Source organism: Mytilus galloprovincialis, chromosome 1, assembly GCF_965363235.1.
Source record: "Mytilus galloprovincialis chromosome 1, xbMytGall1.hap1.1, whole genome shotgun sequence".
Classification (NCBI taxonomy): domain Eukaryota; kingdom Metazoa; phylum Mollusca; class Bivalvia; order Mytilida; family Mytilidae; genus Mytilus; species Mytilus galloprovincialis.
The window spans coordinates 87,718,423-87,737,659 of NC_134838.1; the positions used below are offsets into that span (position 1 = coordinate 87,718,423).

Genomic DNA, 19,237 nt, shown 5'->3' on the forward strand with positions numbered 1-19,237 from the left:
GATTAACTCTTCAATCCTTTTAAATCGTTGAGGTCATGTTTTGACATATGTGTATTAGTTTTTTCGAGTTAGCTGTATATACTGACATCTCTGTGTTGTTATCCAATCACAAAACCTGACACATTTGTAATCCGTAATATAAATATATACTAGTATTTATACAAATTTTAATTAAAAACAACGTTCAAATCTATGATTGCTTGGATAAAAAACCGCAATTTTATACATGTGCATGCAAAACAAATGCATTGGTAAAGGGGTCTAAATACAGCACAAATAAAGCCCAAAAAATAAAGGTATATTTCAACAAAGTGCATTTGACTAACAGGTCGAACAACTGATGTTCGTAAACCATGCTGACTGCCATTGACGATTGCAAAATAAACGTATCACCAGATGTAACAAATGGATCTTATATTTTTTTTCTTATACCAAACAGAAAACAATAAACTTGCGAAACAGATGTTATACCGCATTATATTGAAGACAAAGAGGTCCATTAGTGGTATTTATCCTTTTTAAGTCATCTTTTGTATAATAATTAAAAGTTTGTAGGCAGATGAGATAAATATTTGATCCATTATTGGTCCACATCATATAATCTATCATCATTCTGCTTGAATAAAATTGAGAATGGAAATGGGGAATGTATCAAAGAGACAACAACCCGACCATAGAAAAAACAATAGCAGAAGGTCACCAACAGGTCTTCAATAGAATTGTAATCCGTAATATATATATAGATCTTTTTTTAGAAATACTTGAGGTGCAAACATTTGTACACCATATACGGATTTCGACAATTTTAAATGTCTCTTCAATGATGTTAGGAATCGAAACGGTATTTGGAAGGTCATATAATGTACCTCATTTTAGGATAGACTCTTTATTTTTAAAGATTCTAAGTAGGATGAACGAATCATATAATATAAAACAAGAAGATGTGGTATGATTGCCAATGAGACAACTATCCAAAAAAGACCAAAATGACACAGACATTAACAACTATAGGTCACCGTACGGCCTTCAACAATGAGCAAAGCCCATACCGAATAGTCAGCTTTAAAAGGCCCCGATAAGACAATGTAAAACAATTCAAACGAGAAAACCAACGGCCTTATTTGTGTAAAAAAATAAATATAAACCGAAGGGAGATATAATACAGGTCCAAATGCGAATGGGTTAAGACTGTTTCACTCTGGTGGAGTAATAATTTTATACTATTTCCAATAGCAAAGATAAGTACAAATTAGTACAGTCGAGTATGGTTCAGATTGGGTTCGAGTAGCATAAATTAAAATTTAGACCAATTCAGACTGCTTGAGTAAAAATCAGTACAATCGAGTACAGATATAGGCTATTTCAGAATTTCACTGATGGTAGTGTCATACCCTTGTATAATTTGCAGCATAACACTTTTGATACACCCAATCGTATACATTGGATATGGTGAGTTGATTTTAACTTCAAAAACTTAACAGAGCAAATAATTCATCTGAATGGCATCTCAGTAATTCTATATATCTAATCAAGAGGTCAACATTAAATTTCAAACAAAGGAAGAAACTGAGAAAAAACGTAATGCGTAACCTAGGAAGGAATCTAATTTAGGTATTACCTTATGAAAACTATTTAAAACAAGTAAGTGTTTGATGTTCCTTTGAATTTGTGTTTTATTTTATCAATCTTCAACCAATTAGATTCAACATATTTCAAATATATGATCAACTGATACAGCTTCTTCCTGTAAAACGGGATCATTCTATATATTATGTTGTCTTTTCTTTTAAAGAAAAAGTCCTGTCAATAATGATGTGCTACAGAAAATTTCAACGAAAACAATTGGTACTAGTTACTCTTGTCATACTCTTCGTGTGTATATATAAAGTTTACTATAAAAACAACTCATCAAAGATACCCGGTATACAAACAAGGAGAAATACCCCGCAGGAATCATTCACTTATAATACCAAACCAGAGGCACAATCCCTTCATGAATCATTAGATGCTGTAGAATACATAAGGAAGGATTGCGGAGAGCTTTGTGAAACAAATGTTAAAGGGATACCCGGACCATACTTTGATCAAATAACTGTCCCCGTTGATTGCGTCGCACTCTTTACAAATGAATACATCGATCGTGGCCATGGTTTATCTATAGCTCCAAAAACAATACCTAAACATTTACATACTGATTTTACGATGAAACACAGACTAAACCTGTCAACATGGTATTTTAATCAAGCATATTTGGGCAAGACAGCAAAAATGGCAGTGTGGAAAGAACAATTGATCGAGGATTATATTTCATTGGCAAAAGATAATAAGTTAAAAGGAACGTATGGCATATCAGAAACAAATGCTTTGCGAGATGGTTTAAAGCATGCACCTGGCATTACGAATGGTCGAGTTTTGGTTATAGGTTCAGAAATTCCCTGGGTAGAAGCATGCGCGTTAGAAGCAGGAGCACGCGAGGTTATCACGTTAGAATACGGTAAAGTTGTTTCAAAACACCCTAAAATAAAAACAATGATTCCCGATCAATTTCGTAAAAGTTACTTAAACAAAACTTTAGGTAGATTTGATGCTATTGTAACTTTTAGTTCGATAGAACATTCCGGTTTAGGCAGGTATGGTGACGGACTTAATCCATGGGGAGACATAATTGCGATTGCCAGGGGATGGTGTGTAACTAAAGAAGGAGGATCATTAATCATTGGGGTTCAATACAGTTATGAAAGGGATCATATCAAATTTAATGCCGGTAGATGGTATGGAAAGATAAGGTATCCATATTTGGCAACAAATTGGAAACAGCATTATCGAGGCCATGGACAACAACGCGTGCATGTTTTTACTAAAATTAATGCAAATTTTACAAGAACGCTTGGTTATTACCTGACAATACCACATCCGTATTTTCCTGTAAACAACACTAATAAACACTACTCACAAGCACACCAGGATGAAACTGTGTATAAAATTTCTCCCAAAAAAAACGGGTTTTTTGTAGAAATGGGAGCCTATAATGGTCAAACATTTTCAAATACTTTGTGGTTGGAAAGAAAACATAACTGGACTGGACTGCTGATAGAAGCAAACCCCGATCTGTGTCGTCAGATAGATGCGTTGAAAAGGCATGTTTGGCGTCTATGTGCTTGCATATCAGATAAATTAAGAAAAACTGAATTTATTCAGAGCGGAGCTGTTGGTGGCATGGCGTCAGAATTAGATAATGATCATATGCAGATGATTAAAACTAAAAGAACAATTTCAGTTCCTTGTTTTGACATGGTTGAAGTTTTAGATCAAATAGGCGTGCAACATATTGATTACTTTTCTTTGGACGTTGAAGGATCAGAAATGATTATATTGGAGTCAATAAGAAACAAACTGATATCCGGAAAAATAGTGGTAAATATTTGGTCTATTGAATACAGGACATGGGATGGAAAGAAAAATATTGTAAATAAGTCATTACAGAAACTACAGAATTTACGATTTTTTTTTCAAAATATTGGAGGTTATGTGGAACATTCTCAATTAGATAATGAACATGGTAATAACAGAGACGGTATGGCATTGGATGTTGTGTTTGTCCGTATTTAATAATTCGGTGTTGTATAACGGCACAGCATGCTTACTATAGATGATATGGAAATGAAGTATTCCAGGTTATTGATCCGGCTTAGTTTTGATATATGGAAACGGCATTTTAACCCCAAATGATGGAAGGGGGCATTTATTGTGTTTGTTCAAGAGGAACCATCAATAAAATGATGTTAGGTTCTGTAATGAAATATAATTTTTAATGAGTCTTTAACCTTTTATATGAGTCAGTCACATCAAGATAAACTTTATAATAAATTGTAAAACGTGCATTGTTTCTAGACCAATAAGAGTTGTTTGTACAAATAATAACATAACATGTATGTTTCATAAGAATCCGTCCTTTTCAATGGCTGACATCCATCGGGACGCAATCAAAATTTTTATTTAATTTCTAAATGAAATCGACATTCATGATATCGTGCTTCCAATGACCACGTCACAACAAAGCATATGAAAACGAATTAACTAAAAGCTTAATTATGGCTATATCATAAAATTAATTATATAACTTGATTGCTTCTTCAACTGAAGATGGAGGTGTTTCATATAAATTGGAATATGCTGTTTGTTAGGAATTTGATTAACCGGCATCGTAAATGAGACATCAACCTAATAACACAAAACCAATCTTTGCAAGAGAGTTCAACAGAGGTCATTAATAGTACACAGAAACCTAAGCAATGTTCTAAGTACTTATTTGATCCGATTCCTAAACAAGTTGTGAATATCTGTACTAAAACTGCAACAAGTTCTCCTGAATGTATAAGTAAAAAAAACAGACACAATTAAAATGTCAATTGTTCTTGAACAATTGAGAGGTCTTTCCTTTTGTAATGTAAAATACATGTTCCAATAGACGTAGAATGTATTGAAAAGCTTTAAAACACACTGAAAATCCTTTAAATAAGGTCAAAAACACATAATTCGCTATATGGGACATGACCTTGACATTTGACCTTTTGACCTTTATCAAGGTCATTGGTCCCCAATGTCATTGCTGAAGACCCCATGGGTCTAGGACCTTTGGTCATATAGTAAAAGCTTATTTTGCCTTTTCCGAAACCTAAAACAAGAGTTATGCCCCTTACAGAAAGGTCAAATTTCTTCGGTCAAAATGTAACAAAGTTGCGCATAAATGACCCAAACATTTTCCACTATACAACACTTTTGAAAGTATTAAGGTTGCTGAGATTATCCGCTAACAAGGTGTTAGGTCAAAGGTCAAGGTCAACATACACATTTGACCTTGAGATATTTTTCAAAGTCACATGAAATGACGATGAATGGTAAAGATCCTAGGTGTCTACGACTTACGGTTTCTGAGTTTTGGTGGCCAACCGACACCAGTTAATAACCCTACCAATGAGTCGTTCAATCTTTTCGATCCAAATGTAACGTAGAACCAGGGTCTGGTCCTGAACAAATTTCACCCTTCGTTTTATTTCTACCTATTATTGTTACGGTGTTGGAACGATAACAAGGTTTTTGGGTTTCGGAGGGATTTCTCCGAACCGACAAAATATTTCGACTAACAGGGTGAGTTCAGGATAGGTATTCATGAGACCGATACAAATTGTGAAAATGAAAGCGACACGCCTTGCGGTTAACAAGGATAAATTTGTCAAAGTTTGGCGGAAGAATAATAATAATAAACAGAAGAAATACAGTAAGGTCTTCCCCTTTTGTAAAAGGAAAGACCTTAATTAAGATTTGTTTATTTTGTATATGTAAAGGAACACAACTTGTATTCGTGTTTTATGGAATTAATAATTTTTTTTACCATTTCCGCCAATTTTGTTTTAACACTTTTAACAATTATCATCGATTTGTATACATTAATAAATTAACGGCGCAAACAAAAGTTGATCATTCCAAGATTAATGTTTGAAATTCCAAGTTTTAATATGGAATTTCCAAGTTTGATGTTGCTAAAACCAAGATTGAAGTTAAAAATTCCAAGATTAAAACTGACAGTTCCAAGATTAATTTGACAATTTTTGAAGAAGAAAAAACAGGATGGCCCTAATACGCTTCCTAAAAATGAGTTTCTAAAGAAACATAAAAAACTATAAATAGGAAAAATAAAAATAAATTGCAGGGTTCTTATTTATACATTTTATTTTTATTAATGATTGTTACTTTTCGCGAGTAGGGATGGGAGTCAGTAATACTTGTATAAGTCTTATTATTCTTAGAAAGTGAGCGTCATGGTTGTAAATTTCCACCTTTACAACATATATGTTCATTTTCACAACAAAGTCGATCAACAAGGTATTCCTATTGGTACAACTTGCGCTCCTTGTATAGCATATGTCTACTTTTATTGTTACAAGACAATAACAATCAGAACCATGGAGTAAACAAAGACTCACAAAACCAAGGGACATTTACATCAACAGTTATAAATGATAAATAAGAAACAACACGAACTCCACTAAAAACCGGGAGTGAAATCTGGTGCTTCGGAAGGGTAAGCATTTCCTGTACCGTATACGGCACCCATCGTGTTATTTCTTTGTTCAGTTCGGTAATGATGGAAGGTTATTATGACTGACAAAGAATATCAGATATGATTTCTGACACACTTTTGTCATAATGGCCAATCAGCGCATGATGGTGACCGTAAAATTTCTTGAGTGATGACCTTAATTTGATTGATTCACAGCCCTGTCTTAGCAACTTTTGAGAAAGCAGTATTCCTCGTTCAACAAATTCAACGTACTTTGAGCTAGCTCTAGAGTAACGTATCAATTGAGACAAATATACTCCATATGCTGGTGCCGCTGGGATGTTGCTACACAGAAATAGAAAGTTGACTATAGGAAAATTAAAATCATCGCGTTTGTCATAAATTTTGGTATTCAACCTACTATCAGTAGTCATTTCGAGAAAAAGGTCTAAATATGAAGCAGATTTATCTGTGCCGGTAGTATCTTTAATTTCAAGTTCACTTGGATATATTAAATGTAAGTGATCACTGAATCTATTATTATTAAGAGACAGTACATCATCAATATACCGAAAGGTGAAATTAAAAGACTGGGCTAATTTCTTTTCTCCTTTCTATATAAGCCCTTGGATAAATTCTGCTTCATAGGAATATAAAAACAAATCTGCAAGAAGAGGAGCGCAATTGGTACCCATTGTGATTACAATAGTCTGTTGGAAGACCAAACCTCCAAATTCAACAAATATGTTGTCAATTAAAAAGTCCAGCATGGCAGTGATATCCTCTTCGATGTGTTTTTTCTTTGACTCTGTATGATTTTTCAAAGTAAGCTGAATTCCTGCCCAAAACTAGATATTCAAAGCGTCTAATGCCCTTTTTGTTAAAGAAACATAAGCTGACGAGTTGATTCAGTCGAGCTTTAAGTTTAGTATGTACATGTGGAATAGTGGAATAAAGAGTTGAGAAATCAAAGGTTTTAATGTTGGTACAATGTTTTAATGATTGAGATTGTAAATTTACCAATAACTCTTTTGAAATTTTCTTAAATCCACATCTGATTTACACCACAAATCACAGTTTATTGCAAAACTCAGAAGAGACATGTCTAAATTCCAATTATTGGATAAATTAAACAATAATTAGGCACTCTCTTAATGTACGGCATTAAATTTATAAAAAGGTATAACAGTTACCGTCCTTTTCTACATTTTGATATTTCAGTTTTAAGTGGGAAACGCTACACAAAAATGTATGATAATAGTGACGCTGTTTCGTTCTATATCCATATTGTTATTTTTTTTTTTCAAATGTGTACATGTCTCATACTTTTTTCATAGTTTTAACATTTGTAAGTTCGATACAAAAATCATTACATAGATGGTGATGTAAATAAGGTAAAGAAATGTAAAGTGAGACTAATTTCAGGACCTCCCTTTTGTTGAAACAATTTGGTTGATTGTTAAGAGTGTCACTAAAGCAGACTCCCTATATATTATATAATGTGTTCATGTCGCAGAAATTATCGAATTTTATTTGCGGTCTAAGATCGGAAAATGTTGGATTAACATTTATCAATTGAGTGAGTAGTCTTATTCCACTTTTTTACTCAACTCCAAAATCTATAAAAGAATCTGAAATTAAAAATCATACAAGAATAACGAAGGTCAGAGGCTTCTGACTTAGAACAGGCGCAAAAATGCGCTGGGGTTAAACATGTTTTTTAGATCTCAACCGTCCCCCTATACATCTAGCCAATGAAGAAAAAACAAGCACACAGCAATACACACAGTATAACAAACTAACAAAGCTCAGAATTGCATAATTCAAGACTTTTCATACCAAATATATATTGATATTTAAATTTTAAATCAATTGTTGCGGGAAAAAAGTGTTTAAGAACGACAATACATGCTTATTATATTGCAATAAACATAAAGATAAGTATGTTTATGCTTTTAATTGCATCTTCAGGGATCTTATTAAAAATGTTAACATTAAAGAACTGCAACCAGATGAATAGTTTTAAAATGTAACCAAAAATTGAGGTAGAATTGAAATTGCACACTTTGATATGGCACCTTTTTTAAATCAGTGTTTGTGCATTTCATTAAAAACTGCTAACCTTCGAGAAATATTAATAACTCAACCAATTTTCAAAAATAAAAGGCCATTTAACTTTTTTTAGCTGGCAGAACACTGACAATAAATAAAATGGAAAGTTAAAAAAAAACAGTTGTACTACTAAGGTAGCAACAAACCGATTCAATACATATTGTGCAATTACATTCATTGTAGACACCTGGGTACTTATTAAGTCATCACTGTTGGTTTATTAGAACATCAAGAGTAATGCTTACATCTTGTATGGGCTATTTTCTGTTTGACAGTACGTATTTTCATAGCTAGACCGGTCATAGGTCCAGAAATTAATGTTATGTTTACAGACACTTTTTTCTACACCAAGTTTTATAAGCAATTTTATCAAAAAAAAAGAGAGGAACACATATGATTTTTTTTTTATTTCGTAATAGATACATGTATACCTAAAAAGTTTCCAAAAAGGGATTACTACAAGGGATTGAAATTTTACTACTGGCTATGTTTTTGGGGAGTTATGTGACATCTTTACTCCCTTTTTGCATTATGTTATAGCAGATTAATGTAGATTGTTGCCATGAATACACCAAAAAGACATTGCATTTTACCATTCAAGAGAACGAATGTTAATTAAACCGTGTGATTAATTCTTCCCAGTTACTTTATATTTGCTAGATAAAATATATTGTAATACTATTATATTATGTGGTCAGACGGGAAATCAGAAATTACATCTGACAAGGTTGACAAAAAAAGCCATTGTGAATGCGAAAAGACAAGTTCAGATATGAAATCCTGTATCTTTACGATACGTTTCTTAGTTAAATAAAAGAATAAAAACCATTTAGTAAAGTTGTTATAAACAGGATGTTTCTGTATTGACCCTTTTATAGATTTTTGATCAACTGTATTATCCTTCCAATCTTCGAGTTCCGGGTACAATACAGCTAACCTCAAATCTATAAAAGGGCAAATACAGAAACAGCCTGCTAGTAATTAATATAGTAAAAAATTCATATGATATCAATTATAATATTATGAAAATGCAGTATTTATTTACTATTGTGTGTAAAATATAGCTTTAAAATTATTATCACCAATAAATAACTACTTTAAGAATAGCCAACTCCATAAAATTGCATTTGTACTAAATGTCCGTGCTTGATTCCGCTACGCGTTGTCATTAAAACTGCATGTGCGACCATCAAATCGCCAATTGACGGTAGCAACTCTTCAACTAAAAAACTGTCATTCCTTAGTTCTTCTTAACAAACACTTACTTTATGGCGGCATTACAGCCTTATTTAAGACTAATTATATTTTTTGGTCAGAGCTAAGCTGGATGGAAGTTTTACTTTAAAAAAAAATAAGCATAAATTGGTATATATGTGACTTTACAAGAACGGTATACAAATCCAAAAAAGTTAAAATAATCAAGATAGGTTCTTCGCTTTATTAAGTTTTTGATAGCTTCATAGACGGACAAATATAGAGTTATCTTAAATCTAATTATAAATGTGTAACTTTACTTTTATCGTAAATGCACATTGAGATATGTTTGCCAATTACGGATATTTATAAAAAAAAAACATTTCTGTACACACTGTTAGATTAAAGCTAGCTGAATTTATGGTTGAGAAATTCTTATTCGTCTCGAATAAAGCTTGGTCTTAAGTATCAGTGTAGTTTTAATATCTGTACAGGTGTAATACCACCAAATCATGGTACGTCACATTCGGTTGTATACGAAAGTAGGTCTAAAAAAATATTCCCTTGAATTTGACAGTTGTAGGTAATTAATCCTACATTTTATTGCAGTAAAAACATTTCTGTGTCATTAACATATGTCTTGGGTATTTCAAAACACCATTATTTTTCATTTGGGATTTCTATAGAAAATTTTGTAATCTTAAGGTTTCATGGTGTCAAAACCTTGTACACAGATAAAATAAGGGGAGACATTTGATTGGTTAACTTCCAATGGTGGTTATTTTCTTATATGCAATGAAATGTTATGTGATTTTTTTTCTATAGTACTGGACAGGATGAAACTTTACTCATGCCAAGTATTTCTTTATTTGAAACAAAGATAAATTCTGCACATTTTTTTGAAAAGTGCAAATTTAACAAAGACTAATAGGGGAAAATCAATGGTGGTATTACACCTTAACCCTGAGACTACAAGTTTAATAGATTTGATATAAAAGTGTATTGAAAACATTAATATTTTGTTTTTAATTCTAAAATTATCATCGCTGTAATTAATTTGACAGATCAATCGTGCTGGCCAGCTGAAGGACGCCTCCGGGTGCGGGAATTTCTCGCTACATTGAAGACCTGTTGGTGACCTTCTGCTGTTGTGTTTTTTATTTTGGTCGGGTTGTTGTCTCTTTGACACATTCCCCATTTCCATTCTCAATTTTATGTTCATTGCTTTCTATTGTTAACCTTAAAACGTAAAATTATTTAGCACAAATACATCTTGTAAATCAGCTTGGGGCAAAGTCTTAATTAAACATAATCAGCATATATGTATTTTGAACAGTTGAAAGCCGATTAGATTTTACGATTTTCTTCATAACTTTCATTTGATATTGCGTAGACTTACATCTAAATATGTCACCTCCATCGTCAAAGACTTTATCATATTATTGGAAAAAGAACAAGAACAAGAACAAGAACATAAGGAACAAGAACAACAAGAACAACAAGAAAAAGAACAACAAGAACAAAAACAAACAAAAAAAAAAGAACAACAAGAGAAGAAGAAGATGATGAATAAAACTAGTGTATACTGGGTTGCTTATTCATCTCAAATTGATAAACCCTACATCATCTGAGACAGCAGAGAAAATGATACAATTAATTCATCAATATAACTACAATGTTCATTAATGATCAAGTACTATTCTTTTATGACACCTGGTGAAAAAAGGGATACATTATTTTGTCACTTGAATACATTGAACTGTTTACTAAACTCAGTGTAGAGATTATGGAGAGGCTTTAAAGCAAAAAGACAAACAAGGAAAATCAACCAAAGTTGATCTTGATATTGAAAGTTAATGTTCCTGTAGCCAGGTACTGCTTTTTTAAGTCATACTTTACAGTCAATCTAAATTGAGCTGTGAATTTAGCAATATAGGTGTCGTACCACCAGGCGCGTAGCTACGTTTACGTTAAAACGCCCGGGCGTACACTTATTTTAGTCTAAATGAAATAAAGAGATCCGGTATAAGCACATCAGACTTGCAATTCTTTCTTCAATGGCTTGTAGTTTCGACTGAAAGTAACGAAATTTCCATTTTTTAACCAAATGGTATCGAACTATATTTTTGGTCATTTTCTGTAGCAATTCATTATCTGCTTAAATTCGATATGTGGTTTGATTTTTTTTCGCGCCTTTGACATTCGTGTCGCAATGCGAGACATAGCGATTCAAAACGTCGGCTACGTCAATAATAAGGTTTAGTAATATGGGGCCCAAAAAATATATCAATAACTTCATGAAATTTTATGGAAGCTGAAACCGAAACTGTTTATGATCAAATGAGTATGCAGAGCAAAATAATCCATGACTTTGTCAAACTTTTTATTGAATTTCATGAAAGTTTGGACAGTAGCTTTTTAAAGATTATTGTCTAAAGCAAAATTTTGAAAGTTTTTGTTTTTCTTTCATTTTTCAGTATTATATTGACAAATAGACTTATTATTCCGCAATTAACAGACCGTCTCGAATTTTTTTTACATGATAAATTTATAAACCTTCATAGATTGTCATGAAACTTGTATTGACCAGTTCACGAAAAAATATCGAAAGCATTTTTTCTAATCTTCTAAAGGACTGATGAAGGCCGGATCCAGCTTTGTCGTAAAGCAATCCCAGGCGTGGACCAGGGTTTCACAGTACCCTTTACGAATTCCAATAGTGCACCTTAACATTTTTGAAAAGTTAGTATACATTTTCATTTTCATTAAATAACAGATTTTTGCATGATAATGCATTTTTGTCGATTAATTGCTTTACGCCACGGTAACTTTAATTTGATAAAATTGAGAATGAACATATTTTAAAGTAACTGCTTTGGGCATTTTCTCTTAAACCAATGACCATAAAATTTCAAATTAACACAATGAATTAATTAAACATATAAAAAAAGTTTTAGATTCTTAAGAATGTTGCTTTTGCTGATTTTTTTTTATGAAAGCAATGGTATCTCATTCTCGATATCTTGCCCCCCTCGAACCTACTACCAGCAGGTGCTATGAAATAGACCCAATTGGAACCCTTAGAATCTCTGGCCGAGCTTCGGGCGTACACGTAAAAATTACCTAGCTACGCCACTGACCACGAATTACTCCCTCCAATTTAGAATGTGACCTTTGCCCTCCTCTGACACAAAATAGTGCTTTCGATGTCACTGTTTTCTTAAACTAACCAACAAATTTGAAGAATGATACTTTTGGTGAAAGAATAATATATTTAGACCATTTTGAATCAAAATTTACTTGTCTTAGAGTTTGCATTAAAAATTGAAGAATAATGCGCTGCAGTTTACTAATTTAGGACATTCAGAAAACTCAAATGATTTAAAACCTTTAATAAATTCTTCAATAGATATAAAAACAGATCTATGTTATTTAAGGAGCAAGGAAATTTAGAAATGACACAGGTGAACTTGTCAATCCTATAGATAAACTCAGTCTGACTGATTATCAATTCAACTCTGTTATAAGATCTTTGTATATTGTTTTATTGGTATTGATATTGATAAAACATGACATGACAAATATACAACATAGCAATTTATTTGCAAACTTAAAATTTGATTTAAAAAAATCATTTTCATGATTCAGGAAAGACTTTTACTAATGCGAAGAATATCACTTATTCTTCTGGTTCTTTTTTATTAAAGTAATGATTATTTGAACACAAGTAGAACAAAACATACTAAATAACTATAAGCAACGCGCGTACAGTTATGTCACTTTAAGCCATTGATGTAATGAAATTATAAAAATAATTATAAGATATAAATCACAGAGTTATATTTAACATAATGAGATGTCATCCTCCAATACTGAGTAAATCAAATCAACCAAAAGGTTTGGCCCTTCATTTTTTTTTCAAATCACATCAAATAAAATCAATCATGCGATCAAATGTTGTTACACTGTCTAATCGAATTAATACACCAATATCTGTCACCAACTGTTTACAATCGTCATAAAGTATCTAATCAAGGTAAGTCTAAATAAACTCATCATAGATACCAGGATTAAATTTTGTATTTACGCCAGACTCACGTTTCGTCCCACAAAAGACTCATCATGTTTTAACCTGTTGATTTAACGATACATAAAACTATATTTTGTAACTCTAACCATGAACATGTTACTTTCTGGATCATAAAATATATCTCTAACGGTCAGCTAATACTTGAATTTAAGTACGATTTCATTTTTCATTTCGGGTTGTGAATTATCCGTTTTCTGATTGTTGCGTTACTTCGACATCATCATACGGTGGTAATATATTTTAAACTGATTGATTTTTAATGCAATGACGTATTTCACTTTAAAGAAACCATCTGCATTAAAGAAAATGTACAACTGTATTTGTTTGCACCAGTTCTAAGTCAGGATTCTGATGTTCAGTAGCTGTTGTTCGCTTATGTGGTTCATAAATGTTTCTCGTTTTTCGTTTTATACATAGATTAGACCGTTGGTTTTTCCTGTTTGAATGGTTTTACACGTCTAGGAATTTTTTGGAGCCCTTTATACCTTGTTTTTCAGTGTCATCCAAGGTTCTGTGTTGAAAACCGTACATTGACCAATAATGAATTTTTATGAATTGTGATTTGGGTGGAGAGTTGTTTCATTGGCACTCATACCACATCTTCCTTTATCTATACACCAGGGTTTTTGATAAATATACTCGCTAAAATTTCTCTAAATTTAGAAAATACGTGGAACCACAAAAGTCAAAATTATTTTATCACGTAGTGAATTAAACCATTTGTGGATTCTTATAAATTCTACAGAACTTTTGGACTATTATAAATCTCGGTCTATTTCTAAAATTAGCTCTTACATACTTTTGATTTTTTAACCCTGTACGCTAATATTGGCCACGTTGAATTTTAGAATTATTTGTATAAACATTGAACGACAAAAATATGTGACGTCTAAATTTTCTGACGTCAGACAAGCGAAATTGTTTCTTTTAAAATGGTAATACGATGATGAATACTGTATCCATATTTTGACCATTTTATTTATTATGTCTGTTTAGTACACGCATCATTGTAAATATTACGGAATTTGATGAGACTGTCGTACAAAGTTAGAGGTTTAGCGCTATAAAACCAGGTTTAATCCACAATTTTCTACATTTGAAAATGCCTATTCCAAGTCAGGAATATGACAGTTGTTGTCCATTTGTTTTTTATGTGTTTTGTCATTTGATTTTGCCATGTGATTAGGGACTTTCCGATTTGATTTTCCTCTGAGTTCAGTATTTTTGTGATTTTACCTTTTTCATCAGTGGAATACTGACATCATGTGTAATCAAATATCAACGCGGACACATCTTATTAATTAAGGTATTTCATATTCCACCTTTGATTGAACTGTTCTTTTAAAAAAATGCTGTCGTCATTCGCCACAAAAGTTTACCAAATATGCAAACATATTTCCCACTAAAGGAATGGATCTTAATTGCATATGTTTCCGTTAACATTTTTGAAAGTCTGGTATATGTTTTCTCTTCAACCTAATATTTACTACATACGAGAAATTGTTTTTCCTTGACTTTTCATCGGGATTTGACGAATATTGCACCGTACAAATATTTAATAATCGGCCGATCAAGATACTATAGATGAGATCACATGAATTTATCTTTATCTTATGTTAGTTCATTACACATTAAACTATACCGTCCGGTAAAGCCACTCATTTTTTATTGCCTCTACTTATTTACTTTGCCTTCGAGTTTATTTTGTCTATTATTTGAATTATGTAAGAGCAGCAATTTATTTACACAAAAATATGTCACACACATTTATATCTCTGTAAACCACTATTTTTAGCAAACTATTTGTCTGAGTTATGATCATTCTCAATTCTAAGTATTCAAAATTCTCCTTTTAGTATGTTTGCCCTTTTTAATGTTTGGATTTTTCTCTGATCAATTAAAAGCCGTTATGTCATCATCACTACAAAACTAGTATCCGACGAACAGATGTCCTTTAATAACATGAATGACGTGATGTGGTAGATTTATAACATTGTTTGATTTTAGAAAACACTGGAACAAATGATCAGTTTACAAGACTTTATGTGCCTAATCAATCAAGTATGTCTGATAGTCAATTAAGATTTAAAAGTGCACGATAGTTTTTGTTTTAAACTGAAAATGGTAAATACAATAAACTTGTTAAAAGAATATGTTAACCTCGTGTAATTGTAAGAGAAATTATAAAAACATAATTTCAAAATGCACAGCTTTTAATAGATTGATTAAAGCAATACTGAACATATTTCAAATTTTAGTTTTTTTTTACCTAACCACTGAAGTAAATTGAGTGTTTCTTAGACGATTCACGAGCAGAGAATTCAGAACTATCAGTATGTGTTTAGATATTACATTAGTTTAAAAAAAAACAACAATAAACTGAATTGTTCTAAATGCTATCAAACAGTTCAGAATTGAATCAAAATTACTTGTTTCAACAGTACTGAGTGGATGAGTCAACACATGTAAAATGACGTTGAGGAGATGTTCAGTTGAATATGACCTTTTAAAATTAGAATTGGTTTAATAGTGAAAGATGATTTCTAATTGACGTTGACTCTCTGTTAAGGAACACATGTTATTAAGGTGTATTTATGTATTCGCAGTTTTACGTGCATTTTGATATGGATATAAATAATAAATAATAAATAATAAATTATTTTGAAGTGTATCTTCGAGACAACACATAATCAAGTTGTCAATATTTCTAGCGTCATTTGCTTAGGGTGAATCTTTATCTTGAATTAGAAGTATACTAGTAATATATCATCGCAATTGCATAAAAGGACACACACTATCCTTCTTCTATTGTTGAAATACAAATAATTTTCAGAAAATAGAGTCAAGATGAAAAAGAAGATGTGATATGAGTGTCAACGAGACAACAATAGACCAATTGACACAGAACTTAACAGCTATAGGTCACCATACGACCTCCAACGATGAGGAAATTCCATACTGCATATTCATTCCAAACCATAATATTTTTTTGGTACAATTTTCCATGACGATCTGAAAAGGGCAAACAATTCAAACTGAAACGAGGCGATACACTATCTACATGTTTAACAAGAATTATGCGTTTATACTTGATCCGTAAGATGAGATATTTTTGTGTAGGGAACTATAACTTATTTCTTAGTTCAAATTGAATTGGAACTTGATTTTTTAATCTTCGAAAACTTGAAGATCAATATTGCATGTGTGATGTCTCTATGTACATTGTCACTGTTACATACAAATCATGGCCATAAAATTACATTAACGGGGAACATTGACAAAATACACATGAATCAAATTGAAATTGATACAAATCGTCAATATTCCCTACCTTGCTTCACCAAAACTTGTATTTCTAGCATGCTGTTCCGGATAGAGCTCTTTTCTGTTCCCATCTTATTTGTAAGATAATTATATGTGAGGGCTACCGTGAATTTTTTTTTCGATTTATGAGGTCATTAATTACATTCGTAAAAGTGGAGGAGGTACATTTACATTTTTAGATATTATGTAAAACGAGCCCCAAAACGTGCGACCAAGACAGCATTGTTTTTTTTATACAGTTAATATTAATAATATTACTAAGTTAAACAATCATAAAATTGAATGTTCTCGATGAATATAAAAGATAGATCAATATGAAATTGCATTTGCTTGTTCATTGCAGATAGCAGAATTTATTTATCACGGTTTACATTTACTTCTGATCATGATCGTTAAGGATATTATCAAACAATTGACGCATACACAAGTTGTTTTATGGTATTTGTTTAAATACAAATATTACTTTCTTTGTAGGTTGAATGTATTGGATATTAAGCCAAGGAAGATGAACACAAATTTGAGAAATTTTGCTTTGATATTTCTTTTGGCCGTTTTGGTTTTATTGCTTTCACATATACCTTACTTCCGGAATACAAGACGATACGTGAACAGCAAAATAAAACAACATAGATATGATTTCGATTTTACGAAAATTCAAAATAGAAATTCAATACCCTACTTGCACCAAAAAGAAACAAATCCGGTAGCAGAAACTATTGTAAAAGGAAAGGGAAACTACATACTCGAGCACCCAAATGGCCTTAAACAGAATGTGATTAGTTGGTCCCAATATGACCAGGACTTGTACATTGACATGTTACTAAATAAAAAACAAAAAGGTTTTTTTATAGAGATTGGAGGTTATGATGGAGAAACTTATTCGAACAGTTTGTTTTTTGAAAAAGTACGAGATTGGAATGGCTTGCTGGTCGAAGCAAGTCCTTTTATGTATGAACTAATGCTAAAAAAAGACAGAAATTGTTACATGGTGAATGCCTGTATAAGTAATAGTGTTTCAACAATGACAATTTTATTAGCTGGTTCACTAAGCAGTGCAAACGCAACACTTACAGAGAAGCATCGAAAACGTATAGAAAGAGATAACATTAAAAATGCTAAACACAAACACTGGGCTCACACTAGTAAACAAGTAGAAGTGAATTGTTATCAGTTCAACCAGTTAATGAGAATAATTGGGCGCAATGAAATAGATTACTTTTCATTAGATGTCGAAGGTGCGGAAATGCACATTTTGAATTCAATTGAATGGGAAAGTATAAATATTGATATTTTTACGATTGAAACAGATCAATTTCGAGATCAAATTCTTTCTTTTATGAAGGGAAAAGGCTATAAATGGATGAAACGACTGCAGGGTGATGATGTTTTCCAAAAAATAAAGAAATTTAGGTGAACGTGGAATACTTTTTTATATAAGAGAATACTGCTTCTAATGCCTACAGTTGTTGAAATACATACACACATTGGACGTTTTACAAAATTGGCATAGTCAATGTTCGTATAACATCTCTAAACGTAAGCATTTTGTTATTTAACGGTGCATTATTTAGAGTAAAAGGCTGATCATTTTTTTGAATCTAATACAAATAATTAAAACAACAATAAGTGAGTTGTGGAATTCTGTTACTTGTATCGAAATCAATAATTGTAATTTAAGTAGAAATCTTACTTGAATGCCTTGAATAATTTTTGTTAGGGTCTCTTTAAATCTTTAGAGAGTCTTTTTTTCGAATTTATCGTTTTTTATCATAATTTTCTCAATTACACTTTAGCCAAAAAACACAACCTGAACCATGCATAGTTTATGCATCAATAGACACCGGACCTAATGTATTGTTACTATGACGTCCCTTCTCACTGAACTAGTAACAAATTTGTTAAGGGGCCAGCTGAAGGACTCCACCGGGTGCGGAAGTTTCTCGCTGCATTTAAGACCCATTGATGGCCTTCGGCTGTTGTCTGCTCTATGGTCGGGTTGTTGTCTCTTTGACACATTCCCCATTTCCATTCTCAATTTCATTACTAAATCAGTAGTGAAAAACAAAACCAGCATGATAAGAATGTACTTTTTGTTTTCAACCATATACAAATTGTCTTTATCATACGTCAATATAAAACATAGCCATGGATGAATAATTTCAATAGATGCTATCGAAGTCGATAATTCTAAAACATATGTCCACGATTTATAAGACATAGCAACATAATACAATTAATTATCTTATTACTACCACAATTTGATATTAATTAGCATTGCAATTTTCTTTGTTATTAATAAATGTTATATCAATCTTATAAATCTAATCTTGAAGTCCACCCTAATTCTATCTTATTTTGAGACACAAGAGACCAAAATGGCACAGACATTTACAACTATAGGTCACCGTACGGCCTTCAACAATGATAAAGCTCATAACGCATAGTCAGCTATAAAA

General features: G+C 32.0%; 2 protein-coding genes across 3 annotated transcripts; both read left to right on the top strand.

Moving 5' to 3' along the window:
• Positions 1–1,547: 1,547 nt before the first annotated feature.
• On the top strand, positions 1,548–19,093 carry LOC143043323 (uncharacterized). Of its 2 annotated transcripts, none has more exons than XM_076215697.1 (2): positions 1,548–1,641; positions 17,256–19,093. In XM_076215697.1, exon 2 carries the CDS (start codon positions 17,287–17,289, stop codon positions 18,193–18,195), a length of 909 nt encoding a protein of 302 aa, XP_076071812.1. In that variant the 5' UTR covers positions 1,548–1,641; positions 17,256–17,286; the 3' UTR covers positions 18,196–19,093. The 2 variants fall into 2 exon arrangements, with proteins under 2 accessions (XP_076071812.1, XP_076071809.1); XM_076215694.1 differs by lacking the exon at positions 1,548–1,641 and adding an exon at positions 13,346–13,403.
• LOC143043311 (uncharacterized) lies at positions 1,679–3,879 on the top strand. Its single transcript, XM_076215687.1, has one exon. It carries the CDS (start codon positions 1,810–1,812, stop codon positions 3,607–3,609), a length of 1,800 nt encoding a protein of 599 aa, XP_076071802.1. The 5' UTR covers positions 1,679–1,809; the 3' UTR covers positions 3,610–3,879.
• Positions 19,094–19,237: the final 144 nt, after the last annotated feature.

What these genes read in the sequence shown, in the direction of transcription:
- LOC143043311 (XM_076215687.1), top strand. Translation starts at nt 1,810, where the DNA reads ATGATGTGCTACAGAAAATTTCAACGAAAACAATTGGTACTAGTTACT.
- LOC143043323 (XM_076215697.1), top strand. Translation starts at nt 17,287, where the DNA reads ATGAACACAAATTTGAGAAATTTTGCTTTGATATTTCTTTTGGCCGTT.